This window comes from Drosophila sechellia, chromosome 3R (genome assembly GCF_004382195.2).
Source record: "Drosophila sechellia strain sech25 chromosome 3R, ASM438219v1, whole genome shotgun sequence".
Classification (NCBI taxonomy): Eukaryota; Metazoa; Arthropoda; class Insecta; order Diptera; family Drosophilidae; genus Drosophila; species Drosophila sechellia.
In genome coordinates this window covers 22,165,870-22,192,412 of record NC_045952.1, presented here as the reverse complement: position 1 = coordinate 22,192,412, position 26,543 = coordinate 22,165,870, and the positions used below count along the sequence as shown (strand labels likewise).

General features: G+C 44.7%; 1 protein-coding gene across 2 annotated transcripts; it reads left to right on the top strand.

The window, feature by feature from the left end:
• The first annotated feature begins 99 nt into the window (after positions 1-99).
• Positions 100-26,443, top strand: LOC6607595 (extracellular serine/threonine protein CG31145). 2 transcript variants are annotated; one of them, XM_032723502.1, is made up of 13 exons: positions 100-138; positions 457-1,142; positions 4,993-5,841; positions 9,683-9,961; positions 16,006-16,130; positions 17,109-17,187; positions 17,840-17,932; positions 20,075-20,318; positions 22,845-22,853; positions 23,375-23,455; positions 23,697-23,809; positions 24,519-24,659; positions 25,174-26,443. In XM_032723502.1, the coding sequence occupies exons 1-13, from the start codon at positions 115-117 to the stop codon at positions 25,370-25,372; spliced, it is 2,922 nt and encodes a 973-aa protein (XP_032579393.1). In that variant the 5' UTR covers positions 100-114; the 3' UTR covers positions 25,373-26,443. The 2 variants fall into 2 exon arrangements, with proteins under 2 accessions (XP_032579393.1, XP_032579394.1); XM_032723503.1 differs by lacking the exon at positions 22,845-22,853.
• The last annotated feature ends 100 nt before the right edge of the window (positions 26,444-26,543 follow it).

The following is a 26,543-nucleotide window of genomic DNA, read 5'->3' as shown; positions in this document are numbered from 1 at the left end:
GAATCGGCAGAGCAAACTCTGCTGGGTGCTGTGTTCCACATCCACTTGATGACCTGAAATTCGGCTGGAAGAGGAAAAGTCTCCTAGTTGGCCTCCTTGAGTCCGCCTCATTCAATGTCACTTGCCTCGAGGACGAGTGTAAGTAGCACTCCACAAATGTTTTCATCCGATTATGAAAGGGCGCCGAGTTGACCGAGCATTGTCCTCTCTGCCCGGGAGTTTTTACTTCGAGTTTGGTTTTTACTTGAGTTCCATTGAGTTTAATTGCGTTGAGTTGTGTTCCGTTGATGGCTTAAATTATTGTTGGTTTGGCACTATCCGTAAGATAACAATTGTTCTGCCCGTTACCCCCCGTTCGATTCTACTAACCCCGAAAGATTGCCCCTTGCTTGAGCATGAACACGAAATTGGGCAAGAGCTTTCCATTTACAATTACGCGTCTCTCCATCAAACCAGGTTAAGTCAGGCGGCAGCGAAGTGGACTTAAGGCAACGGAATGCCAGCATCCGGAACCTCTTCGCCCCCTCGCCGGCTGAGTTGGCCAAAAAAAAGGAAGCTCGTCAAAGGAGCCGCAGCCAGAGCAGCTTCTCGCTCCAAAGGGCCGGCAGCCAGGATGACGGGATTGGAAATAGTATGGGCATGGGGTTTGGTAGCAAGATGGGCAGCCAGATGGGCCTGCCCAGTTCCAAGAGCTTCGATGATTACGCTCTGGGCATAAATCAATTGCCAATGACTGCGAATCAATCGGCAGTGAGACAATACAATGGCCAGGACCATAACGAGCTGGGCTCAAGTCCCTATGCACCGGCTTCTACAACGGCATCGGCATTGGTAATTCCCAGGACATCGCACAATGGCTGCCATCAGAGTGCATTTGAATTGGCAATGAGCCGGACTCCATCGAAGCACAAAAACTGGAAGTCGACGAGCCAGCTGGAAAATTTTATTAACAGCAACGAGAAGCTGCAGCAGGAGCAGTGGCAGGACACTTCTGTTGACTTTGGTAATGAAATGACCTGGGGCAAATCTGCTGAGAAATCGCTGCCATTGAATCACCTGGTGAAAGAAGAAGGATTTTCCCTAGACGACCAGTGGGATTTGGACTTTCAGACGGAGCAGCGCGAAAGTTTGCACAGCCAAAGGTAAATTGACAAAGTGCCCAAAGCACAGGGAATGAGATAGAGAACAGAGAGAAGGGTGAAGAAATAGCCAGAAAGGCAAGGCAACTAACCCAAACTGCGTTTAGCTTTTCTATTTTCCATTTTCCAAACCCTTGCACCCGCCGCAATTTGCTGAAGTTTAGCGGATGCTTCAATGGCCATACGGAGGAGAAGGGAGCCATGTAAATGAGCCAAACGTGTAAGCCAAACTAACCTTGACACCCTCCACTCGACTCGACCGAATTGGCAACACGATGGCTGCAACAGTTTGGCCACCATTTGCATATCGAATGGCATCGCGATTGATTGCCCGTTCGATTGGGTCGATAAGGTGGCGGCTTCGTAATGGCAACAGTAGTTGTAAGCAGCTCAAGTGCAAACCGCTCAAATAGTGTGGCAACAAATCGATCAATAAGTCGGGTCTTTTGTGGCATCGGCACCGCCATCGCTATCGCTATCGCCATCGCCAACGGAATCGGAATCGGATTCGGATTCGGATTCGGATTCGGATTCGGATTCGTATCCCGGCCAGTGGAATTCTCAACTGCCATCGATGCGTGGCCAAGTCACGCGGGGCAACAGGGTGGATATAGATGTAGATGTGGATGCACTGAGCGTGTCACTTCAAGCTGTTGCACAATCGCTGATTTGATTCGAATCGAGCTGAGTTTCAAGCGGGTTACGCATTGCATTTGTTAACAACAAAATTACAAGGGTATCCCCTCCACTGCAGTGCAATCATGCAGAGCAAATGGGGGGGAAACTGGATAAAGTGGGGGTCTCGCAGCTGCGGTTCAAGTGCGGCACAACTACTATATAATATCAAGTACAGAGCGAGAGTCCACGGAATGCAGTTCGTTGACCGGCGAAGGCTAATTGAGCTGGAGAAAGGTAGCGGAAAGGCATTTGTCAAGTTTGATTGAAAGGGAGTTTGATTTATTGCATTGCGATAACCCAGTTTAATTCAGAGTACTCCAATTTGGCTTAAGATTGATTTTCGGGGTCGTCGATTGTCGGAGTGTTTTGTACTCTTTGTACTGTTCACAATATGTTACTTCATATTGGAAAAGCTTATAATTGAAATTGATTGGATTAATAGATTAGGAAGGCCTTAGCAACTTCCCACGATTCTTTATTATGAGCCCCTCCTTTTGAAGTGAAATGATTAATTTGGCGGAATATTAACATATCCCGCTCTCAACTCAACGCGATATTGTGCTCTAAATTGTTTTGCACTTTATTGCCCCCAGCTCATTTAAGTACATCTCGCCTCATTTCGCTTTCTTTACTAGTTTTTTTGCATTTTTTTTTTGCCTTGCGCGGCTATATGTCTGATTAATAAAAACAAAGCGCAAATTGGAAAGGAAATTGCTGTCACTCACTGGCGATGTTGTTGCTGCTGTCAGCAATTGCATTAAAACGATTGGTGTTGCTGTTGCTGTTGCTATTTTTACTCGACTCTTAGTTGACTCCAGAGCCTCGACCCTCGACGATGCGGCATTTAAATACACCGCATGAGTTTAATTTAATGCAACGCAGCAGTTTTATCAAGCGACAACAAAATGCGACGACAGCAATTGCTGTTAACTGCGTTCGCCCCACTCGCACTCACACTCGCACTTGGCATGTCACTGCCACAGCGCTTATCGCCCTCACCGGCTGGCTGATAGGGAAAACTCGTGTGGATGACGCTTCTCCAGTACTCCAGTCCTCCAGCCCTCCAGCCCTCCAGCCCATCAGACCACCGTCAGCGCCCACCCACTTTTCCTGGGATTACGTATGTGCTTTGCATTTGACTGCCCATTGATGTTGCCAACGCGCTGGTGACGGCGAGAGATGTGCCATTGTGTTGCCAGGCCAAGTCTCTTCAGCTGAGTTCCTTGTACACGTACTTCATGTACCTAAACCCACCAATCCATGACCCCTAAAACCCTTCCGCCCTTGTCTGGCCTTAACCCCTTGGCCACGCCCACTCTGCAACTGTCAAATCATCTCGTCATGGATATGAGCAATTGCCAGGATCTCATCCTGCTGTACAGAGCTCTGGGGCGAGCCTGCATAGAAAATTGGCATGATATGTGCTTTGATTGACATGGCACTGCGATCCTGCTGCTGTTCCTTCGCAGCCATTTTCGGCCGCTCTTTGTTTGCCAATTTTGTGCCGGCTCTGTCATTTTATTTCTATCAGAGCTGCTTGTAATCAGAATTTTTGCCAACGATTTTGACGTTTAATTTGTGAGCCGAGTTACGTCAGCAACAAATCGGTAGGCCTGTCAATCAAAGGGTTTCGCATTCAATTTGCAGGCCACACAGTAATGCACTCAAGAAAATATTGAAAGTGAAATTAAACCAAATGTAACCAATATTTTGCTTTCAGTAACTATCATACACTTTACGAAAATTATAGTGTTTTAAACACAAATTTGTTCAAAACAATTAACAACTTTTATGATGTATGAAGATTTGCTTTTATTGGAAAGGGAAAATGTTGTTTGATACTTTGAAAATTTCTTGGTTTTTTTTCCACTTAAGCCCTATTTTTTCGAGAGTGTGCAGAATTGGAATATTTTGGTCACATTTAATGCAGTTACGGCATTTGTTGCCCGGGGCAATTCAACATTTCGCCCACAATTTTCGGTTGTCGAACGACCAGGACCGTGTTGACTTTGCATGTGGGCAGAAAACAAGGCAGCAACAAGCTTCGTTAGCTTACCACCACCCGACGGCCAAACAGACAACGGCCACTTTGCAGGTCCTATTCCAGATCCAGATCCTGGCACCGACCAGCTCTTCCTGTTGTAGTTACAATTCAAATTCCGACTGGAACCCGCCACGAGCTGGCTGCCTGCAAAATATGCTTCATACTACGTGGGCCAGCAAAAACATGAACAATAAAAATGGAGACAATAAAATGGAACTACAACAACTACAGCAACTTGATGGCACCGGCAAAAAGCACTGGCAATAGCAACAACACGATAGAGCAGCGATAACGGTGGACGGCGAAAAAAAAATGGCTGCTGTCGCATTTCCGGTGGCAGTCAACATGGCGGATGCCGTGACGCCGCTTTATGAATAACCAGACACAAAATACGAACTGAAAAATGGCCAAAGGTTCATATTTTTGAAGCTTGACATGGTTAGGGATAGTCCACACCGCTGATATGTGGACCGGGTGATACGAATTAGCCAATTGAAAAATAAATAAATACCTTATCACCAAAATAAACAATACCCATACAATGGGGACCTAGAAAAATGCAAATTTAGTCATTGAAATTGGAAAAATAAATGGTTTTAATGAAAAATCAATTCGTGATATCATTTCAAATTGGCAGAGCGAAAATAAAATATTATTCGTTGATAATTGATGTTCTATTTAGCGTCATTTTTGCAGATATTGATAAATTTTTTATTGTGGCTATCTAGATTGTGCAGAATGTTGCTTTTTAGAAAGTGGTCGAAGCTCTAAGAAGTTCATTCAACTACATTTTACATTTACTCCAAATAAATTTGTTTTATTAGCAAAATAAATATTTTATAACCTTTGTTACTTTATTACTCTCCTGTGACTGTAATATTTTTATATCCTTATTTTTCATAAAAAGTTGTTCCAAAAATAAAACGTATCTACTCTGCTTTAGTGCTATTGGCGGATAGGAATTACTGGCATTTCATTTGTGACTTCTTTGTATTCCTTTTCCGACCCTTCAAGTCATGAAAACTTAATAGAATTTTGATTGCCTATCACCAGAACTACACATCGCACCAGCCGGCACCCTTGAATTCGCATTGGTTTTTAATGTAATTTCCCGCTTTTTTTTTTTTGCAGCTATCGACCGGCGGTCGCAGCGGCAGCTCAATCGACGCCGTTGGCACAGCGCCTTCAGCGCTTTCGATATCGCCAGCAATTGCAGTTGCAGTTGCAGCAAGAGCCGCATCAGCAGCAGCAGCAGCAACAACAAACGAGTGCTGATATCGACGTTTACGATAGCCCCTTTAACGGCCAGTTATCAGCTGAACCAATAGGCGTAGCCAATTGGCGGAGGGGGAACCTCGAAGGGCCCGTTGGCGGGAGAGCTCCAGTTGAGGCAGAGCACTCAGCGGAGCAGGAGGAGCTGCCGCCGGATCGAGTGCTATATCCAGACTCGGAATCGGAGGAAGAGGAGGCAACGCCACGACGTCGTGTTGTGATCAGGCGTCGCATAGTTCGCACCTGTCGCACCGCTCCACAAGATCCACAGACTCAAACTACAGAGGTTGTTCCGAAAACCTTCAACGATAGCTCAACTCCTGCCGAGATCAACGGCCGCAATCTTGGCTGGCTGACCAGACTGCGCAGTTTTGGATCGATCAATAGGAAAAGCCAGGAGACCGCGGCACCGGCAAAACGCGGCCAACAAAAAGCCATTTCTCCTGCAAGCAACAACAGTTGCAACACCAATCCCATCATGGCCGTCCTGCGTACTATGAAATTAAAGGAGCGACTGGTCATCAGTCTGGGCGCCACCCTTGTCCTGCTCACCCTCCTGCTTATCGTCGATGTGCAGATGGACTTCGGGGTGGCCAATCGCCACCTCCTTCAGCAGCAGCACCAGAAGATCCGACTGGGCAACGACTACGATGCCACGGGTGGCGGCGGAATGCTGCACGAGTTCAAGCGCAAATTCCTGCAGAAGAGGTAAGTCCGCATTCCCGGTGTCCGTCTAGTACACGAAATCTGACTCATCTATTGCTCCAGTCCCGTCATTAATCAGCGGATACCTTTCGAGTTCGCTTGGAATGTGGGCTTGGATGGATGGCCAGCTAGGATGTTGTAATGATTCCCTGCGAGTATTATAATGAAAGCTGACCCTCATTGAATTAATGAAGCATTAGTGCATGTAGCTGGAATTTGGTTATCAGTTATCAGAGCTTGAAACATGGGGATGCTAGAAGGAATTTGTTGTTTGTATAATACTCAAAGTTTGTTATCATTGCAATATTTTAGAATTTTACCAATACAGCAAGACCATAAACCATATACCCCTAGTTCGATACGTGTTCTCCTTTTTCATTTCGAACTCCCAGGTAGCAAAAAGCAGCGTGTTGTAACTTAGTATTCCCCAGACTGGCCAAAGCAAATGGGACACCGCTGGCCATTCCGGGGGATTAAAAATTATGCACAAATCGCAAACGGGGTCGGGCCATTGACTCCGGCAAACACCCCACTGTTCCCTCGGGGCGACTGAACACGGCAGGGTACATAATTCAATTTAGCTGAAATGCAACAAAAGTTGCAATAAAACTTGGTTGGCCCCGGCATTAAAACGTAATTTGCTACAAAACATAAACCCAAGGCAGGGCCAACTTCTTGGGAACTACAACGAATACAAGAAAGCGGAACAAGCACAGGAGCGCCATGTTAATGCCTTTGCCATGGAGAATATATACAGACGGACGGGGCCGAGTTGCTTTACCTTTGAACACTTCATTTTTTCATGCTGGCCACTTTTTGCGTTGCGTGCGGTGGGCGAAAGTGGGTGGACTTTAAGGGTCCGCCGCCATTTTGCTGCGGCTGGCGGAAGTCGAGTAATAAAACATCAAAAAGACGCAGCAAGGCGCAAGGGAAACTGTTAAGACCATCCTTCCAGCTCCCAGGACTTCCACTTCCTCCCAGGTGCAGTAAACGACTCCGGTTCGCATCGCGCATCCCGTGCTGCTTCGGTTTCGGTTCGTTCCGCTCGAGCTTTCGCTCCCGCTCCCTCTCCGGCAACATAAAACGCCAATGTTTAGCCAGTAAATATTTAATTAATTCATAAACCGCCTGCCACCAGCCCGTAAAATGAATGCCTTCGGAAACCGTTCCTTCGTATGCGCTGCGTCTGAGGGCTACCTCTTCCCAGAAAGATCGGGAGCATCAGGGCGGCCAGAAACGCCGGGCTTGAAGCTCCTTGCTATCTACTTATGCGCCAGGGCAAATGCAAAATTATGATGCCTCCATGCACTGAGTCGTGCAACGCGGCTGTGAAGCGTAATAAATTCTATTTAAGCATCAAATGTTTGCCCGTCTCCGTCTTCAGACGCCCCAAAAAGCCCGTGGAGGAAGCCGCTCCGCTTCCTGATTTCCTGTCCTGTCTCCCTCCGCCGCCCCCGCTTCACCCACCAGCCTTATAATTTTTTAATTATTTCATTAAAAACTGAAAACTGAGGCAGCAACTTGGCAATGCTGCAAATGGTGTTTGCCGTCCACGAAGCAGAGGGAAAATTCATTTTCAGTGATGTTTCTCATTTTTTGGGCTGTTATCAATCTTTATTCTATTTTCCTTGTTTTCTTTTTATCGTCGGGCATTTCTTAACCCTTTTAATTAAAGTTGCTGTAGCTGACAGAGATTTTAATTCGTTTCTTTTAATTCTTTTATAATTGGACTAAATCAAATAAAAATGTGTTAAGATCCATATTAACTGAAACGATTTAGTAATCTTAAATGGATTCTATTATGATTAGATTTTAATTATTAGGAACTCTGCGTAACAGGTTATAGCCATCCATGAACTAAACAAGATGGCATTTTCCATGGATGGCAGCCGGAAATGCCGCACTGAAATCCAATTAGGTCTCCCTTAAATCCATCCATTAACCCCTGACAGTGTCACAGCTTTCGACTTGCATAAACTTTCACCTATCACCTATGATCCTGTGGCTGCGCGTTGTCGCTGCATTTGTTGCAGGGCCGTCTATTGCCATTACAGTTGCAGTTGACTGGTTAATTAACCGCAGCACATGGCCAGCTTATGTGGCCAGCGTTACGCACACCACGTGGCACTTTAATGAGCAAAGTTTTGCTTTTGCCAAAGTGTAATTAAGTGCACGCCACATCGATCAGTGCTGTCGAAAACAATGAGGGTTACTACAACACTACTTTATAGAGGCATATCCCCCATAGCGGAAGCCATTTTGAGCGAGCGCCATAAATATGAGGACCCTTCCTGCAAGTGGTTGCACAAGCGGCGACTTAAATACTTATTAGCACATAAAGTGGCATTATGCGGCTGCCAATAAAATGCGCGAAATGCGCGAAATCCGCCCAGTCTCATTGCGCCGGAAAATTCTTAATAAGCCACCCCGAGCCCAGATATTGTCTCTGGGGAAAATGGCAAATGTTGACAGCTTCTCGGCTGTTGGCCTATCTGCTGTCTCGGCCCAGACATTCTCTGGCAACTGTTAATTGAAAAAGTTTTGCATTCTCTCACGGCACACATGTGTGTTTGTGTGTGTGTGTGTGTGCGTGTGTCTTTGTGTCCAACACACCTGTCTGCTTGACGGATAAGACAAGGCGCCGACAGACACACAGACAGACGAAGGACTTTCGCCCCAAAAACTTGGTTGTGCGAGTAGCACAATTAAAAAAAATATATAAGTATTTTCAGAAAACGACAATTTACGAAAAACTCAAATTTCGAGATTCTGGCCTAATGATGTGCACTCCGCTCAGCCTGTGCACACGAGTGCTGTCATTTGGCTTAATGGTCACACAACAGGCGCATAATTCTCGGTTTTCCGCGACATACATACATATGCTAACGAGGTGGAGAAGGAAAATGGGCCGGAAACGGAGCACCAGGCCACCAGGCCAGGTTAGATCTCAAGCATTTCGCCGAGAGCTGTTAAGAGTCAAGGCTAGCAAAATGGATGCAACAAATTCAAAAACTTTAATTCATTTTTCAAGCTCACTTTTTGTCTGAAGCAGGCGCTGTCTAAACGGCTGCTGATTACCAGCACAAGCACAGTGGAATAGGCTGGCAAAATGCTGCGCAAACTTTGAGAGAAATATGAATCTAAATGAATACGAATTTCTGTCATCAAAACCGCATTTGAATGGACTAAAATGTCACTTATATGTTAGAGAAAGCAAACTTATAAATTGTGAAGAAATTTGTCTCCCCTTTTTTTGTTCAGATTGTCTAAAGAAACTTCTGCAAATAATATTCGCCAAAGTTTGCTGTATTTACCTGATATGGGAGGCACGTCCCCTAGGTGTCGCCACTGTTCCAACTTGTATGGGTTGTGGTTTTGCCCCCTTGAAGTGCCTGCAATTTCAGTTTATTGCAGTCGAGTGAAGAGTCCCATGTGTGTCTAAAGCTTGTGGGTGTGTATGGGGATCTGGATGTGGATGTGGGTGTGGGTGTGTTCGTCTTAGGTAAACGCAACTAAAATCCTGGCTGACAAAGTTTCCAGCTTACCGGCAGGAAGTGCGTGTCTTTGGGAGCCTGGCCAGGGGGCACTTAGCTGTCTAGGCTGCTTCAGTTCAGTGTAGCTCGATGGCTGCCACTAAAAGGCAGTGGGGCACTTGGCAGTTGCAATTAGCAACGAGAGCCACCCGGACCATTGTCAAGAGCACCCGGCTTTTGGGTCTCCGCTAATTATGGCAATTTTTTGCCCTGTTTTTTTTTTTTTTTTGTTTTTCTTGTACATTTAACTCACTTTTATGCAGCTCCTTTTTAACAGAAATACTCTCGCTTTCATTTTGTTTTTATTCCAGCAACTCCTCGGGCTCCAAGGAGGCATCCACCCAGGCGGGGGCGAGCCAGAGTGGCGGGGCGACCAGTGGTCAGGATGTGGCTGCCGGTGCTTCGGGCGGAGCAGCCGGACCCGGCACATCAAGGAGCACATCCACGAGGAAGCCCACACCACACGATCGCTATGCGGATCTGCAGAAGCACCTGCTCAGCGATGAGTACTCGCATGTGATTGTGGACAATGCGCCGGATGTGAGCAGGGACAATCCCACGCTGGCCGAGATGCTGCACCGCAAGGCCAGGTGAGTGGCACATAAAAACCAGTAGCGAAAAAATTCAATTTCCCTTGAGCGGAAGGACATAATGCTTACATTTTTTTTTTTTACTATGGGCGCCCGAGCCACTTTATCTTGCTACGTGGTAATTGATAGTGAAGGTGGGGGAGTTTTACGGTTCTGGAATGGAAAATGGATAGTAAAAGGAGCGTGGGGTGTGCGGCAAGCAGTTACGGCACATTTCGGTCTTCAACGGAATTGAAATGATTTTTATTGAAATTTACGCTCCATTTACGTGACACATTTACGTTTTAGACATTTAGCCTGTACACTTGAGGAAAAGTTAACTATAACTAAGAAAATTAGACACTCTTGATTTGAATGTATAGAAGCACCAATTTTATAGATACAATCTTTCCAACGGACTAGACAGAATTTTAAAACAAAACTACAGTGCATTCCCGCATTAAGGATTGGTTTTCCAACTCTAGATATATGTTTCGCTGAGTGTATGCCCCCCAGAAAGTTCTCGGTGCCCACATCTTTACGGGCATGTCTCTATCTGTCGCTGGTAAGTGTTGCCTGATTGTTGTTGCCGCTGGCAACTGCTCCACTGCTCCTCCTCCCCGATGCCGACCGCCGATAACGTTGATGAGAGTTTGCCTTGTCTCAACACGGCGTATGCGTAATTTCATGCGAGCACAATCAAATAAAAGTGCAATAAAGAAATCAATGTGGATTTGCACTGCCACCCACCCATCGGTTATCTGCGTCACCGTTGGCGGCATCTCTTCCGTTTCCCATCTCGGTTTTCCACCCGCACACACTTGAGACAGCAATGAAATTTATTTCGACAAGTTTTCATTTGTTTTCATTTTTTCGGTAATCAGCTTAGTTTTCTCCATCTTCCGAACGGTCCTTTTCCAGCGATTTTCCTTTGCTTTTACAATGCGTTTGGCGAATCGTTTTGCTAGTTTTTATCAAAATTGAATACGTAGCGTATGAGTAATTTCATTTGCTCCAATAGTTGCCAAACATTTTGTCCCAGCTGAAGTTGCACAAAAATTCCGGGAGTTGCGGAGAAAGCGAGGCAAATCGAAAATGGGTAAAATGCAAAGTGGCAAAAACTTGTCAAGTTGTTGCTGCCCTTGTTGTTGTTTCACTAGCGGTGTGTGTGAGTGGGTGGTGTGTGGTGGGTGGGTGTTGTCTGGCTTGGCTAAGTGTGGGCGTAGGCATTAGCATAAAATGCTTGATTTTCTAATTTATAGCACATCACCGAAAAGCAAGCCGAAAAGTTTGCTACTTTTTTTTTTTTTTCTTTTTTTTGGTGTGTCGCACGTAGCAAAATGCAAATTTCATTAACAAGCGAAATTGCTGGCAGTAAATGTGCAGGGTAAAAAAAGTTGGCAGAAGGTTTAGGTTTACCTGGCTTAGCCGGGCCAAGAAGTTCGGATGCTCTTGCAAGCAAAGTGCAAATTTTATGAAAGTGATTCTATTAAATTACTTGCTTACTACACAATGGTACTTAGTTTTAAGATGCTCTGTAAGTTTGGGCTTTACAAAATTACGATAAATTTGTTGCGCTGATAGCTAGCTAAAGGTAATCCCATCAAACCAATTTGGGAATGTTCACTCTGAAACCCATTGAAGTACCATATGTATTTGAGCGCATTCTCCTGCTTACTACTAGTCCCAATTGCAGTGAAAAGCTAATCCTTACAACTCAGCCCCCCACAACTAATCAACCCAAAAAGATAGAAGGATCTGAGTTAGCTGAAACAGGATCAAGGCGGAGCACAGATGCTGTGGCTCCATCTCCTCACGATTCCACCACTCCTGCTGTCGCCTGTCGCTCGTCTCCTGGCGATATCTCATTAAAATTCTGTCGCCGAGCAGCTCCCCACATGCTCGCCGTGCTCCCATATCTCTCGTCCCCTTTCAGCTGGCGGCTTAGTCAGCAGTTTTTGGCCCAGAGCTCCGGTAACAATGCAGCCAAGAAAAGACTGCAGGTGGGGTAAAACAAAAAAAAGAATGCAATGTGACAAAATGCAAATGTGCCTAAAATTACTAGATGAGTTATTACCAGCGGCAGCTGAAGAGTCAGGTACAAACCTGTCCGGCATTAGCCGGGTATATAATTACGACAAAGTTGCCGCTGAATCAGCCCAAGTCCCCGGGTCGCGTTTAATTAGTATGACAAATTTTTAATTAGCTTGCAATTGCGAGCGCCGAGCGGTGCCAGAAATCTTATTTCGAGGGAATTACAACCGGCTAAAAAGAAGAAACAGCTGAACTTTTACCAGCTGTCGATCAGGATGCGAATCCTGCGAATCCTGAGAATCCTGCGAACGCCGGCTAATAAAAGACTATGCTCAATGTCGACGAGTGTGTAAAACTCCGAGAGCTTGCTGACATTTCGGATGGCGAAGTGGAAATGTAAGTGGAAGTTTTCCAACCTCGACCCACTCCACACTCCACAACCATCAGCTCCTCGCGGATCCCAGCTGCAGTTTGGTCTGCTGTCATTGGTTTTAATGTTCGCGCTCTTGCCGCCGCTGAAGTTTTATCCCTGGCTACAATATAAGTTTAATTTCACTTTCCTTTTGGCCCAGCTCCCCCTCTCACTGCAAACTCGGCTCAAAAGTGTCCGTGCTGCAGTCCCGGGTCCGTCCATTTCGATGGCTCCTCGTTGGTCTTGGCGGCCGCAAAATTTCACACGCACAAACTTTTCCTTCTCTCCATCTAAGCAGCACTTTTGCGGCTATGTGGCTGCGGCCAGGACGCAGCTGCTCCATGCCGGGTAGTCTCTGGATGGTCGGGAATGTCGGGGAAATCGGGTAGAAAACTGGAGGACTGTGCGCTTTTGCGAAACTTTACTGACATTTTCTTATGGCAAAATAATTGCGGACTTGCGGGGCGGCTGGAGTTTGGTGGGACTTAAGCAAAGGCCAGGACATGCCAGCTGACAGCTGTTATTATAGTACCCACTTCGGCCGGCGGTATAACACCGAGGATAAATCCACCAACAATGGCAGTAGAAAGCCAGTCATTCGGCCAGTCATAATCCCGGGTAGAAAGTTTACCTCAGACGCGAGACTCCCATGGGCTAAGCTCCAATCCCGTAGAAAATGAAATTTAATATTTGGTTAATGAGTAATTGTTATCGAAGCCGAGGGAAGATGCCAGCACATCCAACAGGTATTCCAGTCGTGAAAAAAGTAACCATTCCGTTTGTATGTTACATTTTTTTAAGCTTCATAACTATCAGTTACCTGTAACATAGTTTTCGTTAAACAAAACCCAGGCTTATGGCATCTTTCCACCGCTTTTCACATTTCTCTTTAGCCTAAATTCGCGAAATAATATTAAGCTGTAAGCAAAGTTTATTCGTGGCCATTGCCATGGCAGCGATGCTCTGCATCGGAATTGGCCAGCGGGATTCAGGACTGCGGCACTTTAGGAGACCGCCTGCCCTGTCAAATCGTCAAACCGAGCGCAATTAAGCTGATTAGTGAGCGTCATTCAGAGTGAAGCCCGTCCACGTCCGTCCTCCCATCGCTTACATAAATAAATTTAATTTCCGCTAAACATAACTCAAAGTAAACTTTTGACGCGAGTAACCGCCAGGAACGTGCAACTTTCGAGGGTAGCGGGTCGTCGGTTGCGGGGTACTACCAATTATATGAAAATCTCTTTTTCAATTATTTTTCCTTTTTTTTCGTGCATTTCGCAGCGTTTCTGTTTTTGCGCTGCGGTACGTTGTTGTCATCATCGTTGAGCTGTCAACGCTTTGCATAACAAAGTTTTTCGCGGGCTTAGACCACTGGAATGGATGGGGGTGGGGGGAGGGTTTGGTGGTTGAAGGACAGTGGGTGGGTGGAGGCGGCCATGGGGCCGTTTTTGGGGGGCTGGTGGCCGACTGTCACTGCGGTTGTCAGCGTTTGTAAGACCATGTTTGCCGGGATATGTGCTTGTGGGCCACGTGTCACGTGCGCTTTTGGCGTGCTTTTAGCTCCTCCCAGTAGCAGCACACCAACACCCCTCCCCCCCATAATTTGGACCCACCTTCTTCAGCACTTTCTCTTGTAATGCGATTTCGGGTTTTGTTGACTGTCGGCCGCTGCAACTGATTTACGTGACTCAATTACCCAAGGGATTTGAATTCGGTTCGGGCTGGCGCTCTTTCTTTGTTTCAGTGTTGTTTCGGCCCCGAATATGCAACAGCTGGCCATTCGGACCAAGCCGCAGACTCGCAGAAACATATGGCCACTCTGCGGACAGTGGCCAGTGCTTAGTCAGTGTCCGGATCGGGCGGCTTCATCAATTACGTAGCTCCTGCTCCGGATTCCATTGGCCAACTTTACTCCATGGGCGAGCTGCTCCACCGCAGTTGACAAATGAAGCATGGGCTGAAATTTGACTGTGCCAAGCTAACACGTTGCTTAGCATACTTTGGGGCACACTGCCAAAAGAAGCTCACGAATGAGATATTAAAAGATCCACCCAAGAAATCGTAATATTATATGATTATAAACTGTGTATTATTTCAATGTGCCATAATTTATGAAAAACATGTATAAAAATAATTTCTTTTCGTAGATTTGTCCAAACTTTATTTGTAGACCTGCAACCAACCGCATTTTAAGTCAGTTGACAGGGGCAATTCGGTTCTTATTATATAAGCAATTATATTTAAATGTTCAACCCTTTGGCTCAGCTTTAATCCTGCAGACTCGAATCGGTTTGCCTTAGCCTGAACCTGATAGAACCTTCGTCACTTCTTTAGGCCCCCTTCCTGACCTGCGAATCCTGGTCATTGTCACCGGATTCCGAGCACTTTTACGCCGCCAGGTGAAAGGGGTTGCTCAGCTCTCGGAAGTTGTCACCATTTCCATAGAACGCTGATATATTGAAAGTCATTCGGGGCACAAGAAGGTTGTCTGCCAGACATTTGTTTCCTTCCTGCGCACAAAGACCATCTCAGGCGGCAAAAAAAGGGTTAGGCGTTGAAGTATAACAGACGTCGGTGGGCAAATTATGAATGGGCTGGGAGTGGGTGGTGGAGCAAGTGGATGCAGAAGGACAATGAGTTATGTAGACGACAGTGAGAGCAGCATTTGGGGGAGCACGGAACGGATATGACTTCATTATCGTGATAAACTTGCTGCACAATGGAGCTGACAACGCCGCCCGTTTCCCACTTTTTCACTGACCAACGAAGCGAGTTCAGGGTTTTGCATTTCAATTTGTCGTTACTGACTGTGACTACTGCTATAAATTGTTGTGCATTGTGAATTGCAACGGGATAGCTAATGCCGATGGAGAGCACTTTGCAGCTTAAATTCTGAACGATTCCTTTTGTAACATTAATAAATAGAATTAGTATTCAAAAAAAATTCTGGCAGTGCTTAACCAGCACAAATTGGACTAAATCTGAAAGCGTAACTGCCAGGGCTTAAGACAAAAGCATTGCCCATGTGAGCGGCACATGTCAAACGTGGAGTGCAAAGCATAATCGGAGAGGAAAAGATATTTTCCGACAATTGCCAGTCTGTCTGGCGGCAACAGGAAAAATCGACCACCAAAGATTACGGCTGGCTGATGTGGGGGTGTCTTGGCATTTGCAAACCAAATTGTCATGACAGCAGCGGCAAAGAAAGGGAAAAGGAGCACAAGGAGCAGGGCGCATTGCTTTGACAAATCAATGTGAGAAATCTTGATATGCAGCCCCAAAGCATAGCATACTTATGAGGGAGCCCCGAGAACTGGCTGCACTGTGCGAAAAGTACACTTTGGTATTCCAAATTATAGCCGTAGAATACATATTTTATTTAAGTAGCAACTGATAGCTCGTATGGAAGGAAGAGAAGGATTCTTACTTCAAATGTTAATGTTTTTTACTCCGAGTGTACGGCTCCAGCTTGATTGTCCTTATGGCTTCCTTTTGCCTGCAAACGACAGCTGGCTCTCTTGGCTGCTATGCTCGATTTTTACTTACATTTCTGCCAGTTTGTTTCCCTTTTGCCCGCACTATCTCTGAACCCGAACAACTTTCTCATCTCTCTTTGCAGTGCAAATGCCAGCAATTTGGAGCGCTTCCAATTGCGCATCACGAAGAAGGAGCTGTACGGCGAGCAGGACACTCTGGTGGATGCGGTGCTACGTGACATGATCAAGCTGCCAATACAGCATGTTGGTAAGACAGTCTGCTTCCGTTTCATTCAGCCGTTCGGCAATTGTGGGATTGTAAAGTCATAAATACTGGCCAAGTTTGTTGAACCCCAACCTTCGAACCTTAGTGGGGTTTACACGAGGCCAAAAAGTGTAAGCGGGGCAAAAGAGACTCAGCTGCACATTTAACTCAATTATGTAGAGCTCGGCGGCTGGCATTATTGAGGTGCCACTGCGAAACTATTTTCATAGCAAAGTTTTTCCAGCTCATTCATTAAACTCATAATTTATTAATAATAAACTTTTAACAGCGGCTGCACGGAGCTGCGAAAAGAAAACTCATTTGCAGTTAAGGGGAAGCCAAGGGATAGACAAGAGTTGGGGGGCCCAAGTGCAACAATGACACTGTGGCAGCATAATTGCTGCAACTTTGGCTTTGTTCTGCCTGGCATTTATCACGTATACGCCGCGTGTACACTGGCGCACACAAACACAGACAAACATGCAGCCCTTTGGCGTTAGAACAACTTTAGAGAGATAATTCATAAGTAATATAGGACCAATTTTCATTTGTTTGCTTTAGAATAAATTCCAATGAAATGTGGCGTGTGTTTGTGTGTGTGGCAGGAGTTTCGGTTTTATTTTCCCTTACGGTCAGTCAGCAGCTTGACTGCAAAGCCCAAACTACAATGAGCCAAGTTTTCGGTTCACTACACACACTGAATCGTAATAGCAAGCCAAGGCGGGTTTTATTTCGGGCTTCTTTGTGCGGTTGCGTTTACGCAATATTTGTGTGCTCTTTGAATGCATTTTAATTGCTATTTAGTCGAGTGTAATTTGTTTATGCAGTCCGCTCGGTACGGTACGGTTTGCCATTTTAAAAGCCGACTGCAGTCCGGTGATCGCTGATGTGGGAATTGCATGCAGTTTTGGTTTTTGCTTCAATTAATTCCGAGTGTTTGATTAATTTACATTCATTCCACTGTCTTTTTCCCGTTCGCAGTGCAAAAGGAGGGCGGCACCCAGCTGAAATTGATCATCGAGTACCCAAACGATATCAAGGCCTTAATGAAGCCGATGCGGTGAGTTTGGCCAACGGATGGACGAAGATTTCCCGGTCTGTCGCCGCTTAATGCATTTGTCCCTTGGATTTCCGCGTGCGTAATGAATGCAACTTTCGCCCACTTGTCGACAACACTTTTCGCACAGTCGAGTAAATAAAATTGCGCTTTTTATTCGCTGACTTTCCTGCGGCCTGTCGATGGAAATTCCACGTCCATTGCCGTCGTTTTGCGGTGGCACTTCAAGCTGCTCGCAAATTTAAAACATTCATGCACTTTTTAATGAGATTTAAACGCGTTGGCTTGGTCAGCGTGCTGGCTTCCCATTCCTGCATCTCTGCCATCGCAGCTGCCAAAGTGAAAAGTGTCCTTATAATGCCATTCATTTGCAATTTAAATGAAAGCCCTTCTCCTTCTCTGCTCTTCTTTCTTTTTTAAATAAATATATAGGAACATTTCGTTCTTTTTTCGTTTTTTTTTAAATAGCACTCACTTTCGTGTAAGTAATTAAGCTGGCACATAGCACGTAGCAATGCAGGTTCACCGTGGGAAAATTCAAAGTGGCCCCACGCAAATGCATTAAGCTGGTGACAGAAGCCCGCAGTTTCTATTCATTTCATTATGTCGCATACCCACCTCTGATCCCGCTCATTTGCAATTTGCATTTCCACAGGTTTCCGCGGGAGCAGCAAACGCTGCCCAACCACTTCTACTTCACGGACTACGAGCGCCACAACGCCGAGATTGCCGCCTTCCACCTGGACAGGTGAGTTCCGACTCCATTCCATTCCATTCCAATTCGACGCCACCCTGAACTTTCACCGGATGCATTCGAGTGCACAAGAATTCCGTTGTGAAATCGTTCGATCGAATTAAATCTGCCCAGGCATCGTGTAAATGTCTGGCATACTCTTATTTATTTTTAATTTAATTTTCAATTATACGTAAATATTTATGGTGAGCATTGAACGGATTCCCACCGCAGCACAAAGGCGGGAAAATCGGGAAAATATTGTGCAAAATCAATTTGAAATATTCAATTAGGCAAACCAGACTGTGCTCTGCAGACTGGCTGAAAATACCTGAATTTAATTTTAAGCGACTAAAAAGGGATTGTTTCGAATGCAACGAAAAAAAAATATATATTTATGATCTACTAAAATTAAAATGAAAACCACTTTATGTATAGAATTTTTAGAAAAATAGACATATTGATAGCATTTTCGGTTCATGCCTGTTAATTAAGCAAATGTTTGGATTTTATTATAGTGTCCCTAAAAGGGTATCATACTACCTAGGTGTTCCCTACAAATAATAGCCATTTCCTTGGCCAATACTCGTAATAGTAAAATTCCGGTTGGAAGGGCTCAAATTATTTTCGCTACCACATTTCAACTTTATAGCCCCTTGAAAGTTATTCCTTTTTTTAGTGCATGACAAAGCAATCAAATTAACCAATTTGTCTGCCATGTGAACCGGTCCCTTGGCCAACATTCGGCCAGGCCAGCATTCAAATTTATAACGCTTTGGATGCCTGACCCTCGGCGATTAGAATCCCAATAATCCAGACACACATACACACATACTGAGGTCAGACCGCAGTCAATTTATGTTCATTATTTATGATGGCCGGGCCGAATAAAATAAAAAATGTCCATACATTTACCCGTTCGGGGTGGCCAAGGCCAAAACGGTGCCATTAAATGATGTTTAAGAATATATTTTTCAAAAGGGCGAAAAAGCTATGGCGCCAACTCATGTAAATGATGTGGCCACATAACCCCACTGACTGCCTGGCTGTCTGGCTATCTGCGCCCTTTCATGGCTAATTAACTTGGCCAAGTGGCCTGACATGTCCTGCCGTAATTTAAACCGAAATTGTCTGCATAGTTAGCAGCTGCTTGCCTTTTACAAAACTTTGACGGCCAGGTTAATTGCCGGGGGATTTTTGAATTTAGATAAGGCGTCATAACTTGTGTAATTGTTGTGGCTGCCAACCGCACGCACATGCCGCACATATCCTCTAATCGAGTTGGCTCCACTCTCCTCCTGTCGATTGGCTGGCCAAAACTCCCGAGAATTGGACGGCCCAACTTCTGGCAACTCGAGCTGTCAGCCCTCTCTAATGGAGTCACATGTGTGTGATGGAGTGGCTCCGTGTGGCTGATGGAAATTTACGGCATTTTCCCATTTTGACCTCAGATAATATTTTCTGGTCAGTCTGGCCACCACCACCACCATTCTCATCCCCCATAAATCCCATGCGAACCCTTTAAGGTAGAAAAAGATTAACAGTGGACTAGGTGAAAAGATTGATTAAATCTTCATTTATTTGTTTCGATACGGGGTCTATTTTTTACGCTGCTACCATCGTAATTTGATTGATGAAAATAAAGCTAAAGAGGCTCGGATTTCGCAAAATTAGCACAATTGTTGTGCTTGGGCTTGGTTTCCTTAAATAAACAAGGAATTATTTTCCTTATTGTATTACTCCCACCGTCCGTTTCCCTGACAACAGCCCACAAATATTTTTCATGTTCTTGATTACGCATTCCGGTTCACACGCAGTCGTTTTCCTTCGCCCCCACAAACCATTAAGAAAAAGTTTACCCACAGAGCTCTTATTTCTCGTAGGATGTTTCAGTTAATACAGGGTACTCATAGATCATATGGGGTATATTCCACACGTAACTCAATTCAACAAAGGTAATAGGCAGATTTTTACATTCATAAGATGTTTGTTTTAATAGTATTTAGATTATTTGTGGCAAGATAACATATAGCTCATATTTATAAGTACATTGCTTACAGGATATCTTCAATTCGTCCACCTTGACCATATTTTTTCCCGCCTGCATTTTTTTTGGCATTTTGTTAACCGCTTTTCTGCACCCCTCTACGGTTTCAGGATCCTGGGATTCCGGCGTGCCATGCCCGTGGCCGGTCGTACGCTGAACATTACGACCGAAATTTATCAACTGGCCGAGGAGAATTTATTGAAGACGTTCTTTGTTTCGCCATCGCTGAATTTATGCTTCCATGGCAAGTGCTCGTACTATTGTGACACCTCGCATGCCATTTGCGGCAATCCGGACATGTTGGAGGGCTCCTTCGCCGCCTTTCTGCCCAACTTTGAGTCGGGCAATCGCAAGGTATGTATCGTTTTCCTAGCCACGCTGATACACCGCGTCCACATTGCACAGCCACCTCATCCAGCATCCAGCACGCATGCCAGTGGGTTGGAATTGGGATGGGATGACATGGTATGGGTATCATGTCTGCGGGCCCGACTAAGTGGTTTTTGATTAATGCACGGCCAGCTTTAACACTGCTCCAGATTACAATTTATGCTCTGCCCGCTTTCATTACCACATTCGTGCGCCTGGCCGTTCGGGCCAAATAACAAATCACTTTATTTACTTAGTTCGTAAGCTGTTTGTTTGTTTGGGTGTCTATGTGGCTCGCAACAGGTGAACTATGGACGATGGACGATGGACTTTGGCTAGGTGTTGGTCAGTTCTTAGAGATACAACTCACTTAAGGTTTAGAGGGAATTTTTAATAGCTGGCTGCCTGGCTGGCCCAAAAAGCAAAAGAACTCACTTTTAATTTGCATAATTTCTGTTGTTCGTATGCCTTTTATCCTTTGTTTGTGCGGATTCCGGACTCGTTTACCTTTTCAGCCAACCCAGCGAGCCACTTCATTCCCATGCCCATTTCATTCATTCGTTTGGCCGTTGAATTAAGAGCAGAAATATTGTATCAGTTCTTCAGCGACTGGTAAAGCGTAAAATGGAATATAAAATGCAGGGACCCGGGACTCAGTCGTTGGCGTTAATAAATTCTAGAGTCCACTCCATCAACGTAAAAAAACACGAGCGGTGGGCGAATAAAAAAGAGGAAAATGGCAACAGCTTTTAAATGCAAATTACCGAAAAATTAAAGCCCAGTCCTGTCCACTTCAGGACTTCGGGACTGTCTCCTCGGTTGGCGAGCTGTGGCCATAAAAAGGGTTCAGTTCAGCCGGTGGACTCATCCCTCAGATTTGCCGCAGCACAGGCATTTTATTTTTAGTCTATTTTGAACGGAGATATATATACATACGTATATATTTTTTAGTATCCCTGCCCCGAAGCCTCAAAGGAATAATTCTCTTTATTTTCCCCCTTTTTTTTGCGGCTCGCTCTCCAAACAGTTTACAAGTAGAAAATGGTTAAGTGTATACTTGAGATTTGGCGTAAGGCAAAACTGTAAATTATGCACAAGAGATCATTTTTCTTTCTCCTCTTGCACAGCCCCATTTCTTCACCCTTATTTTTCCCCCTCCCCCTTGTACTATTCAGGTTTTTCCTACTTTCCTTTTCCGGCCTGGCCAAGTTTTGTTCCCCTGCGTTGTAAACAACGAGGAAATTTTTGTAACTGAACAGAATTTTAATTAAGTTGCAAATTTGATTTGCACGCTTGTTAAATGCTTTGGGAATTCAGTTAAGGGGGATCTACGGGTAACTAAATTGCAAGGACCTAAAGAAAAAGGGAAAAATAATCGTGATAACTAAACAATTGATTAGATTAGAGCTGGGATAGATTGGAGCTCAAGCATTTATAAATGAATTCTTTCTAATTGAGGAGAGAAGCTGAATTTCATCACAGAAATTGGCTTAAATACAGGTGCTTCAATATCAACGAACTAAGTTATTTAGGGCATTTATTATTGCTACTAATCTTGTTTTATTTAACATTAAATTATCGCCTGCAACTTCAACTTCATACACTTGAAATAATAACAAGACCTATGTGGGCATTTCATTTCATTCGAATAACTAAAGTATTTTTGGACACATTTTTAATTAAATGCTTTTATTATTCGATTAATAAAATAGAACTGTGATAATTGCATTCCATGAAAGTCCGCTGACTTTGGGGCGTCCATTTCCATAAAAGTCATTGCATCTTAAAGCTCTGCAATGTCGTTCACAAACTTATCAAGTCCATTTAACGCGAAGCTAACAAAAATTGCAAATTGCTTGCCTCACATTCTATGTTTTTTGCGCGTTTCCCATTTCCCGCTGCTCTTATAAAATTTAATTTAGCTTGATTTATGCATATTTTTTTTTCAACTTTTTGGCTAAGCTAAGGTGAACAGTGGATCTAAAGAGCGCTATGAGAATCCCCGCTTCGCTGTCACTATGGCAACGTTAACTTACCTGGGTTTTTCGCTTTATGTTTGCTTTTTTCACATATTTTTTTCTCGTAGTAGTTTGTTGCTTTTCCCCAAGTTTGCATTTTCCGCTTTCTGTTTGCCTTGCTTTGCTTTGCGCGCCGCCTGCTGCATTCTTGCCCGCGAAAAGCGGCGGGAAAACCCCCAACCCTCAAAATGGGCGCCCCTGGTTTGGTCCCCACTTCCGGTCATTACACACTCCGCCGATGCCACGCCCACTCAGCATAAAACGCCCAACGCGCCGAGCTTTTATGATGCATTTTTGTGCGCTCTGCTCCCCTTCTTATTTTTAATTCTTTTCTATACATATATATTTCATATATAATTTGTTGTTTTGCTGCTCCCGCTCCCGTTTCTGCTGCTCCTGTTCCCGATCCTGCTCCTTGTTGCTGTTGCTGTTTCTGTTCTGTTGTTGTCGTTGTTGTTGTCGCTATTGTTGACCCCCTGACCCCGCAACACAGGGACGCAAGGTAAGTTGCGGTGGCCCACAGGAAACGCAGGGGTCGAGACTAAAGTTTTATTGCCCACCTTCAGTTCGGGGCGAATAATTTAATTTAAGCAAAATTAATTTGGAGTTGCAGTTGCAGGAATTCACAAGAAAGACGGGCAAGCAGCCATAAAGCAAAATTATTAGTTTTACACTCGTGGAAAAACTAAAATTTTGTGTTCATAAAGTTAAAAACCAAGGAAATGATACATGAACAACTTTTTATTGAGTTTAAGGGGTATATGAGAAACAGAAAGGTAGCGTTTATAAAACTTTTCATATTTGGCAACATGTCTTTGGGCATTTAAATAAGACAGTCAGAACTAGAAGATGTAATTTTAAAATATTAGAAAATATTAGAAACTATATTTCTTACCGTAGATTTAGAAACAAATGCCTTTCGCAACGACAGGCATTACTCGGGCGATTGCGTAAGCGGTTTACTGTCGGCCTGCAAGAATGCGAATTGATTTCCGGTCGTCCTTTGCTTTTTTTACCCAACAGCTGTGGCGGCATCCCTGGCGACGGTCCTACCACAAAAGGAAGAAGGCCCAATGGGAGACAGATGCCAATTATTGTGCCCTGGTATGTATACCCCAAGTGCGGACCGTGCTCGTGCTGCGGTTTCTTTTATTTAATTTGCATTTAAACTCGATTGAAATGCAAATGTTTTTATTGTGGTCGTAGCGGGACGGCGGCGCTTCTGACTGAAGCTGCTGACTTAATTAAGACATCACTGGCCGAGCTGCAGCTTAATTTTGCATTTGATTTTCCCATTTTCTCCTCCTCCTCCACCAACTCGCTCCTGTGCACGATGCCCACTTAGGTCCGGGATATTCCGCCCTACGACGATGGAAGGCGACTGTACGACCTGATGGACATGGCCGTCTTTGATTTTCTCACTGGCAACATGGATCGTCATCATTACGAGACATTCAAGTGAGTAGCATTGGAGTATGGGTGGTATTGGCTATATGCGGCTAAGCCAAGCGGAGGGCGGCGCACTGCTGTCTATGTCTGCGTCTGGGTGTAGTGTGTATCTATGTCCTTGGCATGGTAACTAATGCGATCGGTTTATTTCCGCACACATGGCTTTGTTGGCTTCCTGCCTTCGTATCCTCGGTCTGCCTTTGGCACGTTACGTATGCGCCTTGTGTGCGCCTAAGCGCCTGCATTTGCCAGGGATATGCCAGCACCTGCATGCCAAGCAGCCGCCAATGCCGATGCCGATGCCGGTGCCGTGGCCACAGATGCAGATGCAGCAGCTGGAAAGATATTTTCAGACCGCCTGCAAAAGGTTGCAAAACATCTCCAGGTTGTAAGCCGCCACACCAACGCCCCCGACATCATTGATGCGCCGGGTCTTTGGAGACCAGGTGACTTGGCTGCGCTGCTGCTGCTAAATTGTTTGTTATGCAAAATCGTTTGTTGGGCTTACGGCGATGTCATCGCTGGCACACAGCTAACACCTGGCCGAAATGGTGGCCCCGTCCTGGTGCATTCCTGACTTTCCATGCCAATCTGCCACCCACTTTTGCTAGGCAATTATCCCCTCCGCCAATCGCGTCCAGGAAAGTCCTTCGAAGGACCTGCCCTGGCTGATTGCCGAATTCACTCTAATTTGGGCCGGCTTTCGTTTGCATTCCAGGGTCTACGGCAACGAGACTTTCCCCCTGCATTTGGACCACGGCCGTGGTTTCGGGCGGCCCTTCCACGACGAGCTCTCCATCCTGGCGCCCGTGCTGCAGTGCTGCCTGATACGCAAGTCGACGCTCGTCAAGCTGCTGGAGTGAGTATATACATATATATATATATATATATATTGCATTAAACAGCATAGTTCATACTGCTCGCATTCAATGGCACTACTTCATATGCAAAATATAACTTTATTATATTCAATTGACAAATTTTGCAGATTAATTACGCTTTAAGCGGTTGCTCCTAGTAAAATTTAGTTTTGAACAAGTGAGACTCTTATTTAAAGCAAACTACTAAACTGTACGGCTTAAATAGTTGCGTCTGAAAGTTGTACACTATTTAATGGAATTTAAGCCATCAGAAACCAATGTACTTATCCTATCACCAATTATTATGTTTCGGGATTGATTTGCTTTAATGAAATTTAACCATTGAAAGCGATTAAATATCAAAATAAATAAGCTAAATTGTAGCATTTAGCTGTAATTGCTTTTCAACCACTTATGTAATGTTTCCAGTAGTTGAAACACAGAAGTGAGGTGTTAAGCTTATAACGCTGATTAAAAGCAATATTCAAATGAGCCATTTTATTTATCTGCTAGGTTCCACAATGGTCCCAAGCCGCTGTCCCAGCTGATGGGCGAGTCCCTGAGCCAGGATCCCGTCAGTCCTGTGCTCTGGCAGCCGCACCTGGAGGCCCTGGACCGCCGGACCGGCATCATCCTGCAAAGCATACGCGACTGCATAAAGCGCAATCCGCCGGGCGACGTGGACGGATCCGAGACGGACGTTTCCTCGTAGCGATGAGGAGGCGACCGGAGTGAGCCCACAAATCATCCTAGAGCATTAGATTAAATCCCCTAGCTGTTAGTCGCGTGTCCTGTGTGTTGAAACTGAAACAAAAAACAATTAGCGTTAATGTGTTGGTGGCAATCGGTCTTTGGAAAAGATCAACGTCCTAAGTGAAGGAATCCCTGTCGCTCTGTCTGCACATACCAAAAAACGGAAATTAGAAAACGAGGCCAAGAGCCGAGGGCGGAAATGAATTCACTCTAATGTTTATACTTTCACCTAGATTGTTTGTCGGGCAGCTGGAAAATGCTTTGATTGGCAATGAAATTTGAGTACCTCCCACCCAATCGCACACCCAAATCAAAACGAGCACTATCGTACGCTTACAGTGGGTGCCAAAAGTAAACGAAGACGCCATGTGCAAACAACTTGAACGGGAAAGTAAAAACTAAAATATAGGGCAAATCTTGACATTTTGCCAGCGTGCGCCAGAAGGCAAAAGACTATAAAACATAAACAAGAAGAACTAAAACTGGAAGGATAACTACAAAAAATTGAAACTATTTTCTAAATATTTATTTATAATTTTTGCATACATTTTATGACTTTTACATATGTGCATACACTTTTCTCGTAAGCAATGATTCCCCAACTCCCCACGCCCATTCTCAAGAAAAGTTGTTGCAAGTTTAGTTCGTAAGTTGACCTAACATTATGGTCGATATCAGGCGTAGCTTTATCCGATTCAAGGATCGTCTTATTAGTTAGTCCAATCAGTTCCAGCGAGAATCATGTACTTCATCATGTCGGAAGCAAAACAAACGTGGAACAACTACTGTTAACAAACTAATTAATACTATTATTGAGTACATAGCTAAGTTAAATTTGTTTTTATTATTGTAACGTTTTTCAATTGTACCTAGAGTGGTTGAGATAGAGAGCATTGATTGGCCAAGAAAAGAAGAAGAGACAGGTGAATAGAGTGTGAAAACTATGAGAAAACAACAACAAAAATGTGTTAGACATAGTAAAATTTTAGTGAAAATTTCTGATGTAATTAATAAAAAAGTACCAAAGAAATCTTGTGTGTTTTCATGGAGTGCATAAAATAAAAATTCACTTTCCGTTCCTGAAATAGAATCTTAGTGTGGGCACGGCTTAAAGAGCATGGCATACGGCT

Excerpts from the sequence above, each read along its gene's own strand:
- LOC6607595 (XM_032723502.1), top strand. The coding sequence starts at position 115 with ATGTCACTTGCCTCGAGGACGAGT. Across the intron at positions 1,143-4,992 it reads GAAAGTTTGCACAGCCAAAG|CTATCGACCGGCGGTCGCAG; the intron begins GTAAATTGACAA and ends TTTTTTTTGCAG. Across the intron at positions 17,933-20,074 it reads GCCGCCTTCCACCTGGACAG|GATCCTGGGATTCCGGCGTG; the intron begins GTGAGTTCCGAC and ends CTACGGTTTCAG.